The sequence below is a fragment of the Esox lucius genome, chromosome 18 (assembly GCF_011004845.1).
Source record: "Esox lucius isolate fEsoLuc1 chromosome 18, fEsoLuc1.pri, whole genome shotgun sequence".
NCBI lineage: Eukaryota > Metazoa > Chordata > Actinopteri > Esociformes > Esocidae > Esox > Esox lucius.
The window spans coordinates 24,905,773-24,932,418 of NC_047586.1; the positions used below are offsets into that span (position 1 = coordinate 24,905,773).

Below are 26,646 nucleotides of genomic sequence, written 5' to 3' on the forward strand. Positions count from 1 at the left end.
TTTCTCCTTTTTCTGAATATTCTTCTAGCATGGAATGTTTGCACTGCAACAGTCAAAAAGAGCGGAAATATTAACTACAAATCATAAGGAGTCCCAATCGGGTCACTAAAGCACAGCAGGATAGTTTACTACAGAGCAGGGGTGGGCAAACCTTTTGGTTCAAGGACCAAATAGGGATTAATAAGTCATAAGTGCAACGGAAGGCTGCACATTTGATGTAAAATGTGTTTGTCAAAATCTATTTGCTGGCCTGAAAAGCACAGTTATTGACACATATAGGTCTATATTAATTATGATGTACTTTGTATCAAGTTTGAGTTGTTTAACCTTGGGCAAACCTTTTCCCCAGAAAAAACATTTCAGGCACTGGACATACACCCAATTGCACCAATATAGCTTTTTTTTATTCATGATTACATTTGCAAATAGATATGCCATATTATGAACAGCAGCCAGAATCAGTATCATAGTCTATCTTCAGTCTTCTAATGTGACTGTAGAAAGGATAAACAGACTGCCTGAGGTGATAAATTAACGGATGATATACTCATTTCTGAATACATGTGTCTGCCTAACAAGAGGATGAGAGCCAGCTAAGCCTAGCAACGTTACAGATTTGTTAAGTTAATGTAGCTGCTGTTGTAATGCACTATTGCTGATGAGACAGCATGAAAATGCCTGTTTCAGAGTGTGTCAATACAAGTTAAAGACCAGTATAGAGAAGTTGCGATATAAAAAGATTTTAACCAGGCATAAGAAGTCAGCTCTTGACATTTCTGGAAACTCCTTGATCTTTGCAAATGAGCTCTTAACACTTAATACTCAACAGTTACTCAGCAGGCAACCTAAAGTTAAAAAGCAGTAGACCTATACTTAGTGTTGCACTTTTGGACAAAAAGTAGTATGGAAATAGTTAATTGAGTGAATAGGTGTTTAAATATGATTTAATGTTTGTTTGTTGTAATTTATAAGGAAGTTACAGAGCTTTGTTTTTTGTGGCATCTTGTGAGTTATGGATGGTGGTACACTCCTTAATGTTTTTTGGGGATTATGGTCGTTTATGGGTGCCAACCATAGAAAGGAAGACAATTCTGTTTGGTGTGCTTTACAGCTTCACTTCATCTTAAGCATTGTGGAGTTCTGACCATTGGATGTTTCTGCTGACCATGTGCTTGATAGATTTTTGTGTGGCGTGACCTGGAAGCCAGTAACTGTTGTCGGCGTACATACCTCCAATACCTGTTGTGTAGACGTGCTCGGAATCCTCCACTCAGGGTGCTTTAAGACACAGTTCATTATGAAAATGATGGTCCCACTTCCCACAGAATCTAGGCCACACTTCAGAACAGGGCTAGTAATGAAACTAGTTGCTATGTCAAAAATTGCCTGAACTATTGCTTGACAAAGTTATAGCCTTATAACAAAAGAACTAGACATTGTGAAGTGGAACATGGCTTTCGAGAAAAACTCAATAGCAAATATAGAATCCATATAGACTATCAATTCATGGGGGAATATAGAGGGTATAGCCAGCAGCACTTTTTAGCTCCCTGGTCCATTGGCTCTAGTTCTATACACTGTAAGCCAAACACGGCTATGCAAATTGACTATGCACAGCTATGCAAGTTGCCTTATAACCATGTACTATTGCCAGCAGCACTTTTTTAGCTCCCCGGTCCATTGGCTTTATGATTGTGGCAGACTGTGTCTTTGACCATTACGCTATTTAAACAGCTGGTAGTGTTGCATGTGATACGTGTGTAAAGATGTGGTGTATGTTTACTTCTGCATTGTTAAACCAATTAGTCGAAACTCCACGGATCTTGAAACTATTTCCAACATTAGCTAACATCCAAACCAACAACAGGTTTAATGAGTCACTCCACTAAATTGTATCTGTTAAATAGAAAGAGATTACTGTAGATGGCTAGCTGATAGCTATACAGTAGTGATGGGAAATTCGACTCCTACTAACTCGGATCTTGTCGAATTGTTCAGTAAAAAGTTTGATTATTTTGAGTCATTTCATTTCTGTGTTTATCATGACAATCATAAATCAACTACTACATTATTTTAGACTTGCCATGTGTCCAATTATCTGTTACAAAAATATCTTTATTATGCTATTGTCTTGATCTATTTTTCTTTGGGGAACGTAGAACTTACAGCGTATTCCGTGGTTGGGTAGAACTCCGCTGCCAGTCGTTCAAATGAACTAAACAACCGTTCAATTGAATGATTAAACTGACCGAGTAAGTTGTTTGGAGTCATTTTACTAAGGCTCAGTGTATGATTTTATCTGCTTTTATCATTACAATAAAAAATCAACTACTACATTAATTATTTTAGACCTACCATGTGTCCAGTTAACTGTTACAAACATGTTTTTATTATGCTATTGTCTTGATCTATTTTACTTAGCGAACGTAAAACAAACTGCTCCGTGGTTGCGTTGAACTCCGCCAGTCATTCAAATGAACGAAACAACCGTTCAATTGAACGATAAAATCGAGTCAGTCATTCACAAGCCTTTTTTACTAAGTCAAAGTCAGCAGCTCCGTGCTTTTCATCGTTTTTTTTATGGCATCAGTAAACAACTCACACAATCATTATAGTCTGCGTTCAGTTATCAGTTGTTAACATATCTTTATGATGTTCCTGGCTTGATCTATTTTTCTCTGCGAATGCATGTAGAAGTAAATCGGAGAACTGAGCTGGCGGACTGGGTATGAAGCAAGCGTGCCGCACAAGCCCTGAAAAGTGAAGCCAAAACATCTCGATCGCCCCCTGGTGAGTGGTCCCAGTATAGATCATAAACCCCGCCCTCCCCATGTTATTCAATGGGACGCGAGACCAACTAAACAATTAAATTACCCTTCAAATATCTTTTTTCCGAAGCTGGCTTCTGTCATTTACTGTAGTTTGTATCACGCTAATGTAAATTCAAGAGTTTGTTTTTAAAATAAGTTGGTTTTTAGTTAGTTATTTAATGCTCTAAATACGGTGGTGTGACGTCGTGATTCACAGCTGTGATTGACAGCTATCTGAGCCGAGGATCAGGCTTTTTCCGCGATCTTCGGAGGACTGAGGAGATTGGAGCTTTACATTTAATCTCTAAATTTCTATAATTGATATAATTTCACACGGACATAATGGGTTGTTCTGCAGTACATTGTGCTAACCGATCTGGCATTTCCAATCGATCTTTGAATTTTTTTCGGTAAGTTAAATTTATAAGCTATTTAATTAGTAAATAAATGTAATGGGTTAGCTAAAAGACAACAAGCCTCGTTAATAGCCATGTTAATAGCTAGCAGGTGATCGTTAGCTAGAAGTTACCAATTATTTTTGTATTAGGCCTATTCTAAATTAAGGTTAAACATGATGTAAGTTAGGCTATAACATATCGTCTAGGTTTAACAAGCAAAGGTTGTACTGTACTTGGACTTGCGATTGATTACGGTATGCGCATTCTGCGAGGGAGAGTGAGGGCGGGGCACAGGGGTGGGGCCGTTGATTTCGCGGCTTTACGGCTTTACTTCCTGCTCGCTACTGCGCATAACTACTGCGCAGAACTGGTCCCAAGATCGCTATCTGCGCAGGCGCAAGTCCAAGATGTCAGCGCCGTATCGGGACACTGGTGGCTTCAGTTTTCACCAATGGAAAAGAGCGAAAGGGCGTCGTCCATTTTTTTTTACAGTCTATGGTATGAAGCAAGTGTTCATGTTGTAGAAATCCGCTGTCAAACGTTCGAATGAAGGATACAATTGAACGAGTCACTAGAAATAAAAAGACTTTTGAGTCCCGAGTCACTAAAAAGTTTTGTTCAAAACTAACAAATAATTTGCGAACTGCACCTCACAACCATACAGTAATGAAAACTCAGTGGCGTCGTAGGACTGGGTGTCCGGGGCTATAGCCAGGGGTCTGAAATAGACAAAAAAATATATAATAATTGGTCCCTGGTCTATTCATCTATAATTCTGATCGCGCATTATGACATTGTAGACATCTAGGCCGCTAAGCGTGTACATCGATATTTCTGCATGAACAATGTACTTTCTGTCCCGGGTATGTACTGTGATCCTAGCAACGCCTCTGATGAAAACAATGACTCCAATCACTCCATGGCTGGTTAATTTGTTTAGAAAAAAATTACAGTTGAATAATAAACCACTATGCTATATGAACTACTATGTAAATCGAAAACAATGGTTGAATCTCAAATCGCATACTACATTGTACATGTACGTACTTCGCAGATGATGGTGAAGTATGTACTGTTGTGTATAGGCCTATAAGCTATATGCCAGTTCTGGGACCAATTGGGACATACACCTTGTCATATAATTGCGTCTCGAAATTACTATAAATTAAACAATTTTGTCAAGTGTTAACACCAAGGCAATTTTGAATATTTTGCTAGAAACCATTCAGCATTGTGTTAAACTGACTGTTTCTTATTAAGATTACTTCCACCACAAACAGCATCTTTGAACTGTATGGCTTTTGCCACTGGCCATTTTAACAGCATATTAGCCAATTAGCCAGCAATAGGCCTACTATCTACTTACTACTTGGAATAGTCATAAGAATTAAGCAATTGCTAGCGAGACTGAACATGAACTTTACATTGCCAAAGCTATTTCAGTTCATGCCACAAAAACGTTCTTCTTTCATTTGTGATTTACATTGAGAAAATAACTATCAATATGTCACAATAACTCTTTTTCGTCTAGTTCCAGATCCTGCTGGAACAGGATCCAGCACCTCTCAGATTTTCCTGAGTTTGTTCTGGTAACAACTTTTCACAGATCCGGTCTGCTGTACATGAATTGTCTTTTTCCGTCACTGTGTACGCTTTGCACTGTAAACATTCCACTAGAAGCACTACTGATGCGTTTTATTTGCGTCAATTTGTCAACTGGATCCATGTCTCTCATGTGCCGCAATGTGTTCCGGGATCTCCCAATTTACAAATTAAGCACTGGTAACATGCTATATAGTTATATATACAATACCATGTTTGCATGTTTTGTGTCAGGTTGTAATCATCGCTATGGAGTGAGTAAATGCAAATTGTTTTACCGGTTTCCCAACAACAAAGCTAAGAAGCACCTGTGGATCAGACTGATATGGTAATTAGCTACGTACCTAGCTAAATGTACAGTAAGGTTATATTTCAGTACTAGCTACGGCAATGTAGCTATCTACCTAGCATTAGCTACTTGGCTGCATGTAGCTGACCATCCCCAAAAACTCGGAATGAAATTAGTTGAATTAGCTAACACTTTGGTTAGCTCTGAAGATAATTAATAGGTAAGGCAGTGCCGCTACGGCTTCTAGTTTAGCTTTTAGGCTCTTAGAAAAACGTAACTGATGGTAAAAAGAAATGTCTCATTTGTACATTATTTTAGACCTACAACCGATTGCCAATACATGGACATACAAATTGTTTCACCATCTTGACAAAGACCAGAACATCTACGTTGCACAGTAATATGGGAATCCTTAATATTTAATATCTGTATGGCTCAAAACAATGGATTTTACTTCCAGAATCTCACTTTCCAAGTCTATTATAAGCTATGTAATAAATTAACATTAGTGCTTTTATTTTGAAGGTTTCCTCATTACAATACCATTATGATGTTATCCTTAGTGCTGCTGGCAGAATACTAGTGATGAGGCACACCTGCCCCCAATCCGGACTCATTAATGTTTTGATTAGCTTTATTCCGAAACCATAGTCCACTTCTTTGTGTATACACTTCTACCAAGAGATGCTATATTGCTAATATCAAAAGTTGAATTTATCGTTTATTAAATTATTGTCAGAGACATCAAAGATTTGTTTTGCATGCAAATCTGACAATGCTGGAATTCCCTACATAACTTGAGAGAGTGTAATAAAATACAGCTGGTGAGATCATTAAGGGCATGGCAGCCGGACAGATTTGACAGATTTTCCATCTGTCAAAGTGAAATGTAATGTTCAGTTAAAAGCTTACAATTACAGTAAAATGTTCTGCAGAGACAGATCCTTGGATGCAATGTCCTGGGTACTACACTGCTTGCATGCATTAGTGGATGCTTAGTCCTACGGTGAAGTAAACTGACTCACAGGGATACACTGTTTTCCATCTCAGCAGGGTTTAGGTAGTTATACGGTATTGTAAGTGTGGAATTCCTTTCATCAATTGACTCGCTGAGATAAGACAACTCTGCCTGAAAGTACTTCATGATCTTCTTGGTCACATCAAAGTATTTCTCATCCTCGTCAAAGTACTCCTCTGGGTATGAGCCAAGGGGAATCTGTGGTAAACAAGATGATATCCTATTTAGGACCTTTGTAGGACAAGAAAATCCCCAGGTATGAGAAAAAATTGGTGAATAATTTTTCAATTTTAAATGTGCCCTTCTTGCCAAAAGTAGGGATGGGAGGAACAATGCTTTCCAAAACTGTGAGCTGATTAAAATAATTGCATCGAAAAAGGATTCTCTGTCAAAATGCTAGAAACATTGCACGCTAGCGACATTTGCTGGTCCAATGCATGTAATGCAACTGGAAGACCCCCCCTAAAAAAAAACTGACCACAGGGGTGTAGTGGGTGGCATTTGTAAGCATTGCGTTTTGGCCCAAACACTGAATAGTAAATTGATAAATTCAGCAGTTTAGTGGCGCTAGACAGTAATCTACTCAGGAATGTTTAGTTAACAATGTTAATAAAGGTGCAGTAAAATCTTAAGCACAGCTGTGTGCACGTTGGAAGATACACACAAATGTTCAAAATCTGGAAATCTGGAAAAAATCTGTTTTCATGTGAGTGGCGTTTTCATGGACATATATGCAGGGCCGACGCTAGAACAAATGTGTTGAATGGGCATTTGATTTCCAAGTATGGGCACGTTTATCTTACTTACCAATGCAGAATAATGTTTGTCTCTCCTACACCAAACAGCCCTCGAAATATGTCCGTCATCCTTTGCTTTTATTTCAGGGACTTGTTTGCTAAGATCACATGACTTGGCCACTTCCATAGAAGCTTTGACACAATGCTTCGGCATCGCAGTGTCGCAAAGTTTTCTGAGCGTTTTGACACCTATTTTCCGCCAGCACCCATTACTATACAAAACTGCAGATTTTCCATATGAAGATAAATGAAACCCATGAGCCCATGTTTTAACCTCCCACTCACCGACCTGCAATTACCTCGAACCAAAAATTACACGGGTGGGTTGTGTACTCTAGCGTGAAATAGTTTACGTATTCCAATTAGACCAGGTTGCAAATCACACATTAGTGGAAAGGCAGTGATGTCACTGCACATTTTAATTTGTACAAATGTTTACCGTAGCCATTCAAAAAGTTGTGAAAGTAGCCATATTTGCTTGAGATAAAGCATACCACAGATATTCCTTCAAAAAACTAAATCTATTGTGTTTATAGACAAAACTCACAAAGTCTGAGTATCTCTTGCTTTGCAGCCACATGGAAGCCATGCCTTTCACTGTTGAGCCAACATCTGGTAGTGTCTCCAAAATGGTGCTCATGGTAGAGCTCCCCTTAGTGGCAGGGGGAGCTTTACGTAGAAATGGAGGACTGTTGGCTATCCAACTGCAGTAGTCAAACTAGGAATAATATAATAGTCATAGGAGGTAATACATAAAAATATATACATCCTACAGTGTCATTTGTTTACTTGTTTTACTCTATTCCTCATCTCTCACCTGTCCCATATTGACTGCGGAATGTTGTGCAGACACATTGAAGATCACCATGGTGATGAATTGGATGACCTGCTTTACTGTGTGAAATTCCTGGGGGATTTCTGCAAAAACGGTGGGTGAGACGGTTAGTAGAACCTGTGTAAATTTAAACTTTGAATTTCATAGTTTGAGAAAAAGTACCTGACTGGACGTTTCCAAGAAACCCATGGATGAAGATCTCATTAATCCAGTTCTGAAGCTCAGAGTCCCTGGAGACCTCACTGTCAGAGGGGTAGAAGTGCTCAACCATCTTCTGGACAAAGCTGCACATCACAACAATCAATTACAGATCCAGTTTTGGTTATTTTTACAATAATAGTTTATTGCATATAAGGCAATAGGTGATGTGTTCACCAGTGTTGCCATTGCATCACATACGTATTGATGATGTCCCACAGCTTGATGCCATCATCCCTGTAGTAAAAGTTTGGGATGGTGTCCAGTCCTCGTGCAATGATGTTCTCGGGCAGACAGAGAGAGCTGTAGGTGATTTCTGAGTGTGCCCTTTTCAAGAGTTCCTTCAACCCTTCCAATCCTAAAGTGGTTTCCTAAATATATTTTTATAATATATCATATACAGTATATACATGTGGTGGAAACAAGTAATCTGCTATATACAGTGTAACACTTTCAATTAAAATAGCATTAAGGTGTATTTATACATTTACTGTAGTTGAACTTTCAGCTCCGGTTCCAGCTCCGGTTCCAGCTCCGGTTCCAAAATGCTGTTTAAAACTAATGGTGTTTATTGCAACAGTGTAACGGAAGTGGGGGATCAGCAACTAGACAGAGTGCAGAAAATAAGAACGTGGGGGATTAAGAGCAGGGGCAGCTTTATTAACCAATTAACATTTGTCTACCCTAGCATTTTGAAGTGAAACAAGGCACTGTGATAATTCGGGTCATACCTTGTAAAGTGGATGCATGATTGGAAGGTTCCGGAGAGTTGCCATTGCAAAGACCTCAGCCAGTAAATGAGTGGCCAGTAGATGGTAGCTATACTGGTGTTCAGTGAAATCTGCGTTCCTCACAAACATCTTGGCGAGCAGCCAGTCATTCTCAGAGTCGCTAGGCAGAAATATGGGGTTCTGCTCCGAGTGCTGCTGATTAAGCTGGGTTCAGGGAAATCAACCAAAGTTCAACGACAGTAAAAAAAAAAGTTTTTAATAGTGTCTAATTTCTCTGGGGGTTTTTTGTACTGTCTTCACTAAGCATGTGTCTTGAGCATAGTTATATAGCTAATTAAACTCTTTCACACAAGATCTCCCAAAACAATATTCAGCTTCATCTGGTTGTTAATGTATCAAAAGTGTAAAAAGATTATGCAAGAGCATAACAGATGTCAGAATATAGCATGGAATCTCGCATTTGCTCTGTGGAGAATAGGCTCTGTGCACAAGCGTATGGACGAACTTCCGCTTTAGCCAGATGTCGGCATATCAGTTTCCGGTTTACTTAAGGCGATCACCCGCGTAACCCAAAATTTCAGTTTTTAGTAGATGTCTCCAAGACCTGCCTAAAATAAGCATTAGTGATGTCCATCGAATTGTTGATGCCTGGTCTCCTGCTCCAACAAGCAAGCGGAACAAGGGATTCAAACTCTACGTATCGAGTTATCTGCACAACTACGAGGGTAAGTAGTTTACTGTGGTGTGCCGGCCGGCTATCGGCTAAGCTAGTTAGCGACGTGTTCCTTTTTAGTGTAGTATTAGGCAGGACAATAGAACGCATAAAAATTCACCCTAGCCTCAAAAACGGCAAAAGAACGCTGGCTGAGCTGGAACGCTTGCGTGTCCCCATAGCAAATGAATTGAAACAAACCTTCGTTCACCCTCTTCTAACCTGAATGAAGCTTAAAATTCCATAGCCTCAAAAAAGCACCAAAACAGATCTCCTCTTTTATTTTACTACTGTAACCTAATTTCACAACGAAACTGAAAAATAACAACTGGCATAGGAAGTAAACATCTAGTCCTATATGGTATTAATTGCGCTTAAACCTGCGTTAGAAATGCCACGTAGAATTAAGGCAGTTCTGAAGGCGAAAGGGGGTCAAACACAGTATTAGTATGGTGTTCCTAATAATCCTTTAGGTGAGTGTAGTCTACAGATGTGATTAGAGTAGTGGACTGTTCTTCAACATTGGCAACTATGAAATGTATTGAATGACAGTATTCAAAAACATTTCATATTTTAAACAGTGCAAACAATTTCGCCTTAGGAGGATTTCTACAAGAAAGCCGATGGCCTTGACAGTGCATATTTTATCGCACAATAAGGTCTACGACCCTGGCCAGCTCTCCTCGTGTAACGGCTCATCTCCTGGTATCTCCTCTATGCTCTTGAGACTGTACTGGGACACAGCAAACCTTCTAGCGATGGCACATATGGCCATATACCCATCCTGGAGGAACTGGACTGCCATTGCAACCTGAATGGGCTGCAGGTACCGCCTCATGCTACCAGTAGTAACAATGACAGTAAAACACTAAATTTAAATGCTGTCATTGTTTTTGTGGAGTTTAGTATTTATATTTTAACATTAAAATAAGGCCACATGCAATTGTATTTACATTTCTTTGTTAATAAATATTTTCAATTTGTAGGACTTACACTAATGTTATTGTTTCTTTGGGAATTTGTATTTTTATTAAAAAAATCTAAATAAATCAAAAACATATTTTTGTGATTCTTATTTAAAACTCATTGTAGAAATTACTATTATTTATTATTTTGACATGACAATAGTGAGAAAGAAGGAAATAAAAGGGGACTTGACAGACGGGTTATCTTTCAATTAGTTTTTTTCGGTATAGTACAAAAGTTTACGTTTATTAAAAACATAGCGTCATCCTGCACAATGAAATTCTCATCACATAGCACCCGACATCTACGTAGTAAGAATTAAGCAAAAAATAAAGTGATAATAACACTGTAAACTATAGCCTAACCAAGACATATTGTTACAAACTGAAATAAAATTGACTATATGTGGTATAAAAACACAACATCAGAATAAAACATATTAAGACTGTCGTTTTTGCATAAAACAAAACATTAAACATTTCCCCCAATCAAATAAACAGTGCAGCCTAGCCTGAATTCTAGCATAATTATCACAGGAAGAATACATATTGTCATTGAATAATAGTCATAACTTGATTGATGATCACTTCATTCTCCATTTTATTACGTTCAAAATATGCTCATACACAAGACATCCAGTTCGCTTCAATGTACATCGAGCTGGATGCTGACATCCAGGCCACTTTTCTATCGGACCATGCCCTCCATCCTCAACATCCGTCCGTCCTGCTCAACATCCCACTCAACATCCCTCATCGCCGGTCCGTCCGGCTCAACATCCCGCACAACGTCAGTCATCACTCATCTGTCCTGCTAAACATCCACTCGAGAGCTCCCCCTAGTGAGGACGTCCATGTGACCATAGTAGATGTCCGTGTCGCTCTGAGTGATGTAGCCCATACTGTAATCTTGGGTAGACAGTTCCCTCAGCAACAGTCTTCCTTGGATAGTTACAGGAGACAGGAAACCTAAAGGATCAAACAAATTGTTCATCGTTGAAAGAACACCTTGACGTGTGAATGGCTTTTGGCTTTCTGCGAAACGAAGCGTCTGATACAATGTCCCAGCTTAATCCCAGGCTGCATTGCACTGGAAAATCATCAAACGCAAGATCCAGGTCTTTAATGTCTTTAGCTCTTTTGTCTGCATGAAAGGAATCCATAACTTTGGCATTATTGGAGGTGATCTTATGAAGTTACAGGTTAGAATGGGACAACATTTCTTATGTTCATTTCAGGACATCGATAGCCTGTTCCTCCATGGGGAAAGACTTCAGAGCTTTATCCACATAGAAATCTCCCTCAATGAAGCGTTGCACGTCACTGCTGTAACTTTTCTCTCCTTCTCTTGCAGCTCTCCTAAGACCAAAAATGGCCAATGCGGGAGACAGGCTGTTTCCAAAGACGTGGACTCTCATCCGGTAATCTGTTATTTCTTTGCTGAGGTCATTGTCGCAACACCATCAAAACCTCATGAAATCTTTGTTTTTCTCTTCAACCAGAAAACAATAAAACATTTGTTGATTGTCTGTAGTTATGGCTACTGGCTCTTTTCTGAGAGTACTCCCAAGAGAGTATTGTTCTAGATTGGGGCCTGAAAGTAACACGTCATTCAAAGAGATGCCCTCATACTGTGCACTTGAGTCAAACAACACACAAACCTGGCCTCGTTCCTGTGGGTGGTACACTCCAAAGGATGGGAGATACAGTTGTGCTCATAAGTTTGCATACCCTGACAGAAATTGTAAAATTAAAAAAAACTGTCTTTTATTTAAGGATAGTGATGTGAAGACATTTATTATGACAGTTGTTTGGCTCCTTTTTAAATCATAATGATTACAGAAATTGCCCAAATGGCCTTGACCAAAAGTATGTTTGGCCTTGTTACAGACACACAAGGTGACACACACAGTCCCACACCTGTGGCTTTTTAGTGTCTGTTTATGAATAGTCAATGAGTTTGTTAGCTCTCACTTGGGTGCACTGAGCAAGCTAGATACTGAGCCATCGGGAGAAGAAAATAACTGTCAAAAGACCTGCATAACAAGGTAATGGAACTTTATAAAGATGCAATAGGATATAAAAAGGTATCCAAAGCCTTGCAAATGCCAGCCAGTACTGTTCAATCACCTATTAAGAAGTGGAAAATTCTATGATCTCTTGACACCAAGCCAAGGTCAGGTAGACCAAGAAATATTTTAGCCAAAACTGCCAGAAGAATTGTTCGGGATACAAAGAAAAACCCACAAGTAACCTCAGGAAAAATACAAGCTGCTCTGGAAAAAGATGGTGTGGTTGTTTCAAGCAGCACAATACAACGATACTTGAACAAAAATTTGCTGCATGGTCGAGTTGTGGGAAAGACGCCTTTACAGCGCCAAAGCCACAAAAAAGCCTGGTTACTATATGCCCGACAACACCTTGACACACCTCACAGCTTCTGACACACTGTAATTTGGAGTGATGAGACCAAAATAGAGTTTCATGGTCACGACCATAAGCGCTATGTTTTGAGAGGGGTCAACAAGGACTATAGTGAACAGAATAATATCCCCACTGTGAAGCATGGTGGTGGCTCTCTGATGTTTTGGGGGGATGTGAGCTCTAAAGGCACAGGGAATCTTGTGGAAATTGATGGCAAGATTAATGCAGCATGTTATCAGAAAATACTGGCAGACAATTTGCATTCTTCTGCACGAATGCTGCTCATGGGATGTGCTTGGACCTTCCAGCGCGATAATGATCCTAAGCACAAGGCCAAGTTGACCCTTCAGCGGTCACAGCAGAAAAAGGTGAAGGTTCTGGATTGGCCATCACAGTCTCCTGACCTTAATATCGAGCCACTCTGGGGATATCTCAAATGTGCGGTTCATGTAAGACAACCAGAGGATGCATTTTGCTATTACAAAAGACTGCACGCTGTCATTGATGCTAAAGGGGGCAAAACACAGTACTAAGAACTGAGGGTATGGAGACTTTTGAACAGGGGTCAGTTAATTTTTTTCTTTGTTGCCCTGTTTTGTTTTAAGATTGTGCCGTTCTGTTATGACCTACAGTTGAATGTGAATCCCATAAGAAATAGAAGACATGTTTTGCCTATTCATTCATGTTTTCTTTACAAATGGTACATATATTCCCAATTCTCCAAGGGTATGTAAACTTTTGAGCAGAACTGTACCAGTGCTCCTTGCCATATTCTAGTGGGGGTGCCACTTCAACATGATGATGATGGTAGAGTTTATGCAAAAAAAAGGGCTCCTTCAATTCAGGCCTTTTATCCAAATTGCGGTGGAGTGACATCAGGCGTTTGTACGCATAGGCCCTATTGTCAGGGAGGTTTCTCCTTGGTTGATGGCATGGCAAGGGAGCAACCCAGATATTATAATTCTTGAGAAACTCTTTTTACATTGAACGCAGGAAGGTGATGTCCTCGATTGATGGCACTAGATGGTTGTCATCTGCAGCTCATTGAATGATAGTTTCTCTAAAGGTTTCCTCTGTGGTATCTGCGGTGGGTGTGTTTGATAAGAGTCTTTCCAGCCGATTGTCTTTCACTGGGCTTTAGGACGCCTATTTTATAAGATTGATGTCTTCATAGAGGTGAGAGTGGAAGGGATATGTGTTCTCCCTAGGCAGACCTCCCCTACTATTACCCAGCCACGGTCTAACTTCTGGGGACATGATGCATTTTATGGACTGTTGTTCGTGGACCTTGTAGACACGCAGGATGTCGCTGCGAGTAACTGGAGGATTTATGCATTCAGATCTAGCGATGGTAACTTGTTTGCTATGGCCTTTAAATGTGTGTGGTGGTAAACGGCTTCCGGTGTGGGTATCTCCACCCAATTGTCAGAAACATTTTGGTTTGCTACCCGCAGTTCCAATAACAGAACCGCCATTTCACAGAGTTTTACACCATCTCTACTTGTTATTTTAGGAAAATAAAGCTCTTTCTATAGCTTCTACATTAGGAGACCAATAGAAGGATTTTGGATATTGACGGTCTTTATTCATTGATCATGCTCACCTGATGCTTTTCGAAGCTGTTTTATTAGCAGATCTAACTCTTCTGCTGCAGCTGAGTTGAGACCTGTTACGGTGTTGATGAACGTTGACTTCCAAGCTAAATAGTGTTCTGGGAGGTCATCGAACCTTGTGAGTCCAAAGGACACAAGTTGAAATCTAGCAAGGAATTTAGCTAGATCTATTGGAATATTAGGGTTGTGTGGTGTGTCTGTCTATCGGCTGTCTATTGGCACAGAATTGTTTAACTGCATGGTATCATGTTGCAAAGATACAGCGATGTTGGGAGATAAAGGTTCTGATGTTGCGTGAACGTAACAAGGATTGTAGCCTGCCTGAGGTTGAGGCGTATAGCTGTCATTATTTATTTGTTGCCTGATCGTTCCCTTACTGCTTGGAGATTGCTATCAATTTCCATGTGTTGCGTTCCTTTACTTTCATCCATGATGTCCCATTACTCTTTTTGCTGACACTGGGTGTTTGGCGTACCTGAGTGCTGTCGTTTGGCAAACTCTTGGCCGTGAGACATGTTAATCATGTTCAGCATCCTTAATCCCTCAGAAAAGGGCCATCTTTTTACTATACTTTCTTCCCTAAGCTTGTGTTTGAGTGTAGTTATACAGCCAGATAAACTCTTTCACACAAGAACTCCCAAGACAATTTGCAGCTTCATCTAGTTGTTTATGAAACAAAAGTGTAAAAAGATGATGCCTACTTGAGGGCAAAAGCATAACAGATGTCGGAAGACAGCATAGAATCTCACACATGCTCTCTGGAGAATTGCTAAAGAGTTACTTTCACTTTCTCAATAAAGTCCCTATAACCTATTTTCCTTTAATTAAGGTTCCAATTTGAATTTAGGTTACAACCACACAACATTTCACTACTAGGTGTCCTCAACATTTCCTTGATATTTATACACTTTCTTTTGTTTTTGTTATTGTTTTACTCTTTTTATTTTTCCATGACAGCATTTGGTTCAGTATCAGAACAGTTACTAACATGAGCCAATGATGAGTATGCAGTGTCGTGGAAATCTTCCAAACTTTGGCATGGTTTATTCTTAAACCTAATGTCTAATTTTGCTTTTGGTGAAGGTGTGTGCACCTGAATGGCGATAGGCAGCAGTTTGTCCTCTGGGTTCTTGTAGAAAAGACAAAAGGCAGCAGTGAGGGGCAGTGGTTTGCCATTGACCTCGTAGGTTGGCACACCCTGAAGCCTCTTGTAGTCACAAAGGAATAGGTTTCCTTTCTGTAGGGAGGATGAATGGAGTTAGCATTAACATGTGGTTTAATACTGGGTGTTGATCAACTAGTTATAGGTGATCATGCTAATCACACAGTGAATTTTACACACTCTCATTTCCATCTCCAGTGAACTCCCTTTCTCCAGAAAGCGCTGTACCATCTGGTCAGTGACAGGGAAGTTAAGAGGAAGCACTGAGCACCGCTGGATAACATTGGGGTTGGCTCCATTTAGAAACTGAGACCCGAAAAACTCATCCTCCTTCCAATGCTCAGAAACATATTCTAAGAACGAGGAAACACAGAATGTTCAGGAAAGATGGTACCATCTCTATAATGATTCAACCAAGGGTGTAGGAGCAGGGGGGACAGACGGGGACATTACACCCAATGTTAGAAGCAAGACGTTACACCCAATGTTAGAAGCAAGAAATTACATCCAGTGTTCCCCCCTCCAATAATAATAACACTGTGAAAAATATTAAATGTACCCCCCCCCCCATATCAAACACACTCTACCCCCCCTGGATTCAACAAACAAGTCTTACAAGGACAAAGTTATGAAGAGCAAAACACTTTGGTATGATCGCACTGGTATACAAGCAAATTATGTTTTGCAGCAATTACATCAAATAAGGTTGTTCATGAGGCTTCACTTCCTACCTGAGATGGGTGTCTTTTTGAACCAGAAGACTTGTTTCATCATATCCAAGTCTTCCCACGTCTTGCTGGAATCTGCAAATCCCTTCATTTTGAGCTCAATCATTCTGGTGGAGGGGGAGAAGGGGTTAAAAGCTAGAGAGATGAAAAGTTAGATAGACTTGTTTCATATTCTGGAATTATCCCTCAGTCTTTACAATAGTTCGGTGCAAACCTCTCTAGATGGTATTGGTTGATTTTATGTGCTGCTTTTAACCTACCCTGATTCTCTTGTGTAGGTTGTCTCGACCTCCTTGGAAATAGAAAAGGCAAGTTCAACAGGAAGTTTTGTGGGTTCTTTGACACTGTTCAAATGTGGAAGTCCGTCAGCAAATGCTTTCCACCTAAAGGATGGGATAAGAGCACACACACACACATAATAAATGTTACCAAAAAAGAAAGTGTATATTGAGTATATTCTTTGTGTTAACACCTTCTACCTCAATTTCCTATTTAAGTATGTTATTCTATGTTTGTAACAAGTCCGTAAGTATTTTACTGTGAGTTAACGTTCTGTTATAATGTTGCGTATGACAACATTTTATTTTAGTTGAGAGCACACACAGACAGACAGACAAAAACAAAGAAATGTGAATAGTCACATGTACAAAGTCCACTATACAGATTGTTAACTCTGCCAGCGAGTGCTGGCCCTTGCCTCCAGGGCTCCCTAGCACTCTGTGGCCCCCTAGTGGTCAGAGGCCCTAAGCGGCTGCTTATGTCGCTTATGCCTTGGGCCGACCCTGCTGCCAGTGTATGGAGAAACACTCACGTAAACAGTCCCTGATGAAGGTCCAGCTCCTTTTTACGATGGTCCACCAGTAAGGGAAGCTCATCCTCAAAAGCTTTACTGGCTGTGTAGTCAAGAGGCATAAAAAGAGGACAGAGAATTACTAAGTTGACAGTAATCAGATTGACATTCCTGTAAGCCTTTGGTTATAACTAACATTGAGAAAGGTATGGTGATAGATCTGGACAAACCTTTTCCCCCTCTCAGCTCCACAGCCTTTCCTCTGGACACCCATCTGTAACAGGGGAAGTGGACGACATCCTTCTCAGGTGTCGTTACAACTACCGTGGAACAGAACAACTCATCTTCTGGAAAGAAGAGATACTTCTCTTTTTCCAGTTTAACAAGGAGGAGGCGCCCCAGAGACGAGGGAGTGATCACAGAGGTGTTCCTTGTCTGTGGAAAATGCAGGTTTTTTAATCATATCTTGTCATTACGCTTTTTCTCCAAAAACATGTATGTCCACATTTTTCTTTTGGGGTGGTTCAAACTGTACCCGGATGTACAACCCTGTTTCCAAATATAAAATATAAATGAAAACAGAATGCAATGTTGTACAAATCATTTAAACCCTATATTCAATAGAAATTAGTACAAAAACAACATATCAAATGTTGAAACTGAGACAATTTATTGGTTCTTGAAAAATATAAGACCACTTTGAATTTGATGTCAGCAACACGTTTCAAAAAAGTTGGGACAAAGGCAACAAAAGACTGGAAAAGTTGTGTAATGCCAAAAAACTTAACCTGGTGGAATATCACACAACTCTCTCATCTCTCATCTTCATCTGCTTATCTGGTATCAGGTCGCAGGGGCAGCAGCTCCAGCAGGGGACCCCAAACTTCCCTTTCCCGAGCCACATTTGCCAGCTCTGACTGGGGGATCCCGAGGCGTTCTGTTATGGAAATTTTGAACTAAGGTGCATTTGAGAAATGTCTGTCTTTCCATTGGTTGGTATGTAAATCTTTACTTTGATTGTGACACACGTCTGTATAATATCAGAGGATTATTAGGTATTTGGGCCATGTCCTCCTGCCTAGACAAAGAAGGGTGTCAGTCCTTACTGTTCCTTAGGAATGTAGGAGAGGGGGATCTGGTATATGTTTAGGGGGGCATCTTTGACCGGTACCAGCGGATTAGAGGGTTACTCGTAAATTTGTATAACCCATTAGTGTCTATCTGTTGTTTGTCCAGATGCTATGAGTCATCCTCAAGAGTTGAGAAGGTTACCCATGTGGGGGGACAGCCCGCCCTTTGGGTAAAACCTGACAAAAGACAGATGGGCAACAACTTACCACACCCCTTTTTGTATGTGATATATACTGTTGAATGAGCTGTATTGAGTTAGAGACTCCTCGGACGATTATGTTTGTAAGCGGTTGACGCGTCTCTCTTATTTGCAAATGATATTAAAATGGTTAACTTGTGCCTAGATAATTTTGTCTCTGTTTCTTACTCCTGTCGATCGATGGAATTAGCATCACAGTTCCCAGGCCAGTGTCGAAATATAATCTCTCCACCTAGTCCTGGGCCTACCCCGAGGTCTCCTCCCAGCTGGATGTGCCTGGAACACCTCCCAGATGCCCGAACCACCTCAACTGGCTCCTTTCGATGCAAAGAAGCATCGGCTCTACTCCGAGTTCCTCACGGATGGCTGAGCTTCTCACCCTATCCCTAAGGGAGAAGCCAGCAACCCATTTCAGCCGCTTGTATTTGTAATATCAAACAACTAATTATGTCAATTGGCAATAGGTCAGTAACATGATTTGGTATTAAAAGATAATTCCAGAGAGGATGGGTCTGTCAGAAGTCAGTATGGGGAGGGGTTCACCAACCTGTAAAAGACTGCACAGACAAATAGTGCAACAATTTTAAGAAAAAGCTTTCTCAACGTAAAAACAGTTTGGGGATTTCATCATCTACAGTACTTAAAATCATTAAAATATTCTGAGAATCTGGAGAAATATCTATACGCGAGGGACAAGGTCAAAAACCAATATTAGATGACTGTGATCTTCAGGCCCTCAGAAGGCATTACATTAAAAACAGACACAATTCTCGAGTAGAAATCATTGCATGGGCTCCGGAACACTTCCAAAAACCATTGTCTGTGAAAACATAATGCTGCTGCATCCACAAATGCAAGTTAAAACTCTACTGTACAAAGGTGCTAAACTGGCCTGCCTGCAGTCCAGACCTGTCACTCACTGAAAACATTTGGTGCATTATGAAATGACAAATACAACAAAGGAGACCCCAAACTGTTGAGCAGCCGAAATCCTACATCAAGCAAGAATGGTAATACATTTCACGTTCAAAACTACAGCAATGGGTCTCCTCAGATCCCAAACGCTTACTGGGTATTGATATTTTGTCTTTGTACTATTTTCAATTAAATATAAGGATGAATGATTTGCACAGCATTGCATTCTTTTTCTTTGGATTTTACGTAGTGTCCCAACTTTTTTGGAAACTAACTGTTTAAGGACTGTACATTTCATCACTGGTACAGAGAGTGGATTCAGTGAAAAACCCTATTTGCATTTTTTATCTTCTTTTCATTCACAGGAATGCCCACACAGCCTTATATTCAAATGTCTGCTGCAAATGCCCAGAATGTGCTTAAGATAACCAAATGTCTCAATACATATACAATAAGTGACATTGTAGGTGAGAATGTACTAGTTTGTGTATAATACTCCTGCTCAGCATGGTACCATATTTTATATATGTGTGTGTGTATGTATTAGTTGTGCTCATAAGTTTGCATACCTTAGCAGAAATAGTGAAATTTTGGCACTGATTTTGAAAGTATGAGTGATCATGCAAAAAATAAATGTTTTTAAGTATAGTGATCTTATGAAGACATTTATTATCACATAGTTGTGAATGGCCCTGATCAAAACTTTACATACCCTTCAATGTTTGGTCTTGTTATATACACACAAGGTGACACACAGGTGAAAAGGGCAATTAAAGGTGAATTTCCCTTTTTAAAATGCAATCAGTGTCTGTGTATAAATAGTAAATGAGTTTGTTAGCTCTCATGTGGATTCACAGAGCAGGCTAGATACTGAGCCTTGGGGAGTTGATATAAAAAGATATCCAAAGCCTTGCAAATGCCAGTCAGTACTGTTCAATCACTTATTAAGAAGCGGAAAATTCAGGGATCTCTTCATACCAAGCCAAGGTCTGGTAGACCAAGAAAGATTTCAGCCAAAACCAGAAACAAATAACTTTCTTCTGAAACTCATAGGTCTATTCTTGTTCTGAGAAATGAAGGCTATTCCATGTGAGAAATTGCCAAACAACTGAAGATCTCATACAACACTGTGTACTACTCCCTTCAAAGAACTCAAACTGGCTTCAAACTGAGAAAATTAGCAAAAGAAACAGAGTAAGGACGGAGGAAGATTGGAAAACGTTTTATGGACAAAGTCTGAGGTGTTCGGGTCACAAAGTACATTCGTCAGACGCAGACCAAATGAAAAGATGCTGGAGTCGTGCATAGTGGAGGCAATGTGATGCTCTAGGGGTTCTTTGGTGGTGGCAAAGTGGGAGATTTGTACAGGGTGAAAGGGATCTTAAAAAAGGAAGGCAATCACTCCATATTACAACGCCATGCCATACCCTGTGGATTGTGTTTGACTGGAGCCAATTTCCTACTTCAACAGGCCAACGACCCAAAGCAGAGCTCCAAACTATGCAAGAACTATTTAGGGAAAAAGCAGTCAGCTGGTATTCTGTCTACAATGTGTGGCCAGTACAGTCACCGGATCTCAGCCCTATTGAGCTGTTGTGGGAGCAGAAATAAAAATGGCCTATTTGTCTCCTAATTACTAATATTGTACCACTGATTCCTGTCCATACAGCACTCACATCACAATATGAATTTCAATTACATTATGTTCAAATAACTACCGGTATACTACAAACAAAACCCCTCCTGAATGTGCTGTTGTTCACTTTTGAAAAAAGGTTGGGAACTCCCTACTGTACATTAAAGAACCCCAACACTATTTAAAGACAGTGTTATTAGAAGTCATGTATAATTTTTACAGTCAAGCTAAAGTTCATTTTGAAACTGACAATAGCAAAGTCTCCTGAGCCATACATAAAATTGAGACGTCATACATGTAAATGTTTTTTTTTTTAGGAGAAGTTGAAGACTTCACAATTGCCCTGTGTTACAATTGCCACTTTTCTGAAAGCATATTTTTTTAGCAGTTATTTAACCAGGTAAGTGGTTTGAGAAAATAAATATTTTTGAAGACTACCTGGCTAAAGAAACTCAAATGCAAGATAAAATTACAAATCAATCAGCATGATGGTATATACAGTATTTATCGATATTTTCTAAAATTACTTTTACAGTATTGTCAGTAACTTACCTTTGCCATCATGATATGTAAGCCAATATGTCCCAGGCTTGTTCGTTCACTTTTTCCCTCTGTTCCAATAAGTGTAACATATATAATATCAAAGGTAGAGGAGAACAGAGAGTTACCTTTAGTTAGCTTTACTTTGTACTCGTGTTGTACTGGTGCTGCCATGGTAAGGGAACTACAAAAATGAAACAAAACAAAGCGAGGCAAAACATTTACTTGAAAATCTAAAATCTTTAGTGAATGCAGACAAGTGCATGTTGAGTATTTATCTCTCTGGCTTGTTTCCTAATTATATTATCTTACCTTTTTTTTATGAAACACTAAGCTGGAAGAGGCTGTCTTTACAGTCAACCAATAGTCACTGTCGGCATCACATCATATATTAAAACACGCAAAGCCACAACCTTTGTTTATGGAAACTCCAGTTCATCCCATAGACACGCATGTAGTTATACCTGTTTTATTTCAGTCAACATTTACATGCGTTATCATAGACTCTTCGCTCGCGACCTGCACCGATCAGCCATAACATGACCACCTGCCTAATATTGTGTAGGTCCCCAAAACAGCCCTGATCTGTCAAGGCATGGACTCCACTAGACCTCTGAAGGTGTGCTGTGGTATCTGGCACCAAGTCCTGTAAGTTGCGAGGTAGGGGTTACATGGGTCGGACTTGTTTGTCCAGCACATACCGTAGATATTCAATTGGATTGAACTCGTTGTTGTGTTCCTCAGACCACTCCTGAACCATTTTTGCTTTGTGGCAGGGCATGTTATCCTGATGAAAGAGGCCAACGCCATCAGGGAATACTGTTGCCATGAAAGGGTGCACATGGTCTGCAACAATACAGTATACCCTGTAGGTGGTACGTGTCATAGTAACATACACATGAATGGCAGGACCCAAGGTTTTCCAGCAGAACATTGCCCAAAGCATCACACAGTCTCCGCCGGCTTGGCTTCTTCCCATAGTGCATCCTGGTGCCATGTGTTCTCCAGGTAAGTGATGCACACACACCCAGCCATCCAAATGATGTAAAAGAAAATGTGATTCATCAGACCAGGCCACATTCTTCCATTGCTCTGTTGTCCAGTTCTGATGCCCATTGTAGGCACTTTCGGCAGTGGTCACAAGGGTCAAGCATGGGCACCATGACTGGTCTGTGGTTACACAGCCCCATACGCAACAAACTGCGATGCACTGTGTGTTCTGACACCTTTCTATCAGTACCAGCATTCACTTTTACAGTAATTTGAGCTACATTAGCTCATCTGTTGGATTGGACCACACGGGCCAGCCTTTGCAAATTCCACATGCATCAGTGAGCCTTGCCCTCTCATGACCCTGTCGTTAGTTCACCACTCTCATTCCTTGGACCACTGTTGATTGGTACTGACCACTGCAGACCAGGAATACTTATGCTTGCCCATTTTTCCTGCTTCTAACACATCAACTCTGAGGACAGAATGTTCACTTGCTGCCTAATATATCCCACCCACTGACAGTTGCCATTGGTCCATTGGACAACAGAAGGTAGGTGATACAATGAAGTAAACAACTTCTAGGCTGTCTGTATCTCTTTGTCACACACAGAGATACAGTGAAAAATTTAGTGAAAAATACAAAAAAACATACTTGTAGTATCCTACCACTGCGTTTTCTATTGCCAGTGCTTTTATGAAGAAAAGTGTTAATTTGAGGAGGAAAATAGAGGATATCGCCAGCTACTCAAATTACCTTATAACAAAAAACAAGACGTTGTGAGGGGTAACATGGCTTTCTAGAATCACTCACTAGGGTATAAATAATCCATATAGTGTGTCAATTCACAGGGGAAATTAGAGGGTATACAGTGGGGGGAACAAGTATTTGACACTGACGATTTTGCAGGTTTTCCCAATTACAAAGCATGTAGAAGTCTGTAATTTTTATCATGAGTGACGGAATCTAAAACATAAAATCCAGAAAAACACATTGTATGCACAGAATCTGTGCCTGATTTTTTTTCTTTCTGCATTTAATTTGTTTGAATGTTTGAATGATTTTTATTTTTTTTATTAATTATTTTTAACCTGAACACAGCTCATGAACCAGGATGGTTCTCTCCATTCCTACATTAGTTTCATTCATACCTCATACTTTCTCGTTTCTTCACACTCCATTCAAAACTGGCCATTCATACAGTTAACGTTAACAGATAAACCAGGATACCTCGGGTATCCCCAAACCGTATCATCTAATTTTTCTCTCCACTACTATGTGGGTCAAGGTATCCTTATCACCAAATGGCGCTCTCTTGGATATTCTAATAAATTAGCCCCTCATCGTCAAATGCGCCTCTTGGGTATCCTCCGCACCGAATTGTGCATCACATTTATTCTAATACCCTCACAATCAAACAAGTTTCTCGGGTGTCCTCAGCACTGAAATAGTGCGTCTTCAGACATTCTACTCAGGCTTTGTTTCAAGATCTGGACATGGTTTAACCTTGAAGAATCTGTCAATTCCAGAGGTAACCCACCAAGGGAGGACATGACGGCATGATTTACATTGAGGGTAGTTTCCCTACACACCGTTTGGTGCATACCTTTCCTGCCCTGTCACCGGAACCGGCGTAGTGGCAGGTCTGGGATTCAAGCACAACCAGCGGAGACGGTCTCATTATTCTTCCTTGAGAAGAATTAAAGCTTTCTAGATAGGGTTCCCAATTAATATTCCAAGTATGATGTGATCTTATTTGAGCCTCAGACCACTTACATTTGAGAAAGGCCAAATTACATCCAAAACGATATAGTTCTATTTGAATTAATGACTAATCTTATTTAAGGATCGTGCAACATTGATAGCCAACTGTTATTTATTACAATATACTAGGTTCAATAGGACTCCGTCACCTCACGCTTTGACATTTGTAGGTTGCATTACAACTCGACACTGACACAAACCCTCGCAGGATCTCAAATTCAATTGTGTGCTCGAGTCAGTCAGTCAGAGAGAGTTGAAAAACAAATGCAGCTGCGAGAAGATATTGAAGTCCCTTCGTGGTCTCCAATTGTTGAAACTCAACAAATTCCTCTCTGTAATACGATTTACAATCAAAGGTCTTCAAACCTGGATACCAGTTGGTTATGTTAGTCTGCAGTGCACTGGACAACTTTTATAATCTTTAAATTGATCAAAATAGTACACTTAGATTTTAAGCAGATTTCCTAACAAAAATACAGTTTAATTGCAATATCCTTTTCAAAAAGTATCACAGAAACTTCATTCCATGTTCAAAATATTCTATATTAAACTGGACAACTTTCACATCCTTTAATTTGATATAAATGGTACACTTAGATTTTATATACATTTTAAAACTTTGATAAACACAGTTTTAACGCAATAACGTTTTCAAAATGTATCATAGAAACTTTTACAACTTTTGTTTGATCTAGAAATCACAAATATAATCTTAAAAATACTGCAACTTTGAAAACCTCAGTTTTATTGCAATAACTTTACCAAAAAGTTTAATAAAAACTTCATTCCAAGATCACAATAATCTGCAGTAGGCTGGACAACTTGTACAATCTTCAATTTGATGTAAATTGTACACTTACATTTTAAACACATTTTCAAACATTGAAACGTGCTATTATATTCAATAGCCTTTTAAAAATATTATCATAGAAACTTTATTCCATGTTTAAAGTATTCGATATTAGGCTGGACAACTTTTAGAACCTTCAATTTGAACAAAATAATACACTGTAAATGGCCATTAAACTGAATTTGAACCAAATTGAATAATTAATGTGGACACTGTATTCTTATTTATTTTTACAAGAGTGTTTAGATTTTCTACTTCCCACACCTTTATTTTGAAATCTGTGAAAGTGCAGTGGTAGCGTGTACGCGGGCGTCCTTTTTTCTACGTGCAGTGTCATGATTAACGTTACCTGAGGATACCATAGACTGTAAAAAAAATGGACGACGCCCCTTCGCTCTTTTCCATTGGTGAAAACTGAAGCCGCCAGTGTCCCGATTTGGCGCTGACATCTTGGACTTGCGTCTGCGCAGATAGCGATCTTGGGACCAGTTCTGCGCAGCAGAGAGCAGGAACTAAAGCCGTAAAGCCGCGAAATCAACGGCCCCACCCCTGTGCCCCGCCCTCACTCTCCCTCGCAGAATGCGCATACCGTAATCAATCGCAAGCACACGCTGCACTGTTTTGGAAGTGGAGTTCTGCTCCTGTGAACTCTGTCTGCTCCGTTCCACTCCAACCTCATTAAAATAAGGTAAATACAAGTAGCCTACTAACCACACATTTAAACCGAGTTCAATCAAGTCCAAGTACAGTACAACCTTTGCTTGTTAAACCTAAACGATATGTTATAGCCTAACTTACATCATGTTTAACCCAAATTTAGAATAGGCCTAATACAAAAATAATTGGTAACTTCTAGCTAACAATCACCTGCTAGCTATTAACGAGGCTTGTTGTCTTTTAGCTAACGTTAGCTAGCCCATTACATTTATTTACTAATTAAATAGCTTATAAATTTAACTTACCGAAAAAAATTCAAAGATTGATTGGAAATGCCAGATCGGTTAGCACAATCTACTGCAGAACAACCCATTATGTCAGTGTGAAATTATATCAATTATAGAAATTTAGAGATTAAATTTAAAGCTCCAATCTCCTTAGTCCTCCGAAGATCGCGAAAAAAGCCTGTTGGCGCTTCAGTGGCTCCTCGGCTCAGATAGCTGTCAATCACGATGTCACACCACCGTTTTTAGAGCATTAAATAACTAACTAAAAACCAACTTATTTTAAAAACAAACTCTTGAATTTACATTAGCGTGATACAAACTACAGTAAATGACAGAAACCAGCTTCGGAAAAAAGATATTTGAAGGGTAATTTAATTGTTTAGTTGGTCTCGCGTCCCATTGAATAACATGGGGAGGCGGGGTTTATGACCTATACTGGGACCACTCACCAGGGGGCGATTGAGACGTTTTGGCTTCACTTTTCAGGGCTTGTGCGGCACGCTTGGAGGATACATTTATGTTCGGTTACACGCCGTGCTAATGTAAAAAAGGTTTATTTATAACTCTTAGCTCCTGGCTGATGAAGGGCACAAGGTACAGTTTT

General features: G+C 39.8%; 1 protein-coding gene across 1 annotated transcript; it reads right to left on the reverse strand.

Moving 5' to 3' along the window:
• Positions 1-6,064: 6,064 nt before the first annotated feature.
• Positions 6,065-21,514, reverse strand: LOC105029908 (hydroperoxide isomerase ALOXE3). Its single transcript, XM_034287974.1, has 14 exons — positions 21,506-21,514; positions 17,303-17,507; positions 17,094-17,175; positions 16,543-16,665; positions 16,286-16,389; positions 15,735-15,907; positions 15,486-15,629; positions 8,679-8,882; positions 8,457-8,552; positions 8,149-8,318; positions 7,912-8,033; positions 7,732-7,832; positions 7,462-7,632; positions 6,065-6,315 (listed from the first exon to the last, which is right to left on the reverse strand). The coding sequence occupies exons 1-14, from the start codon at positions 21,512-21,514 to the stop codon at positions 6,121-6,123; spliced, it is 1,899 nt and encodes a 632-aa protein (XP_034143865.1). The 3' UTR covers positions 6,065-6,120.
• Between the last annotated feature and the right edge of the window lie 5,132 nt (positions 21,515-26,646).

Coding starts and splice junctions, on each gene's coding strand:
- LOC105029908 (XM_034287974.1), bottom strand. Junction 17,176..17,302: donor GGAGCTGAGAGGGGGAAAAG/GTTTGTCCAGAT, acceptor TTGACTACACAG/CCAGTAAAGCTTTTGAGGAT. Junction 7,833..7,911: donor TCTTGGAAACGTCCAGTCAG/GTACTTTTTCTC, acceptor CCGTTTTTGCAG/AAATCCCCCAGGAATTTCAC.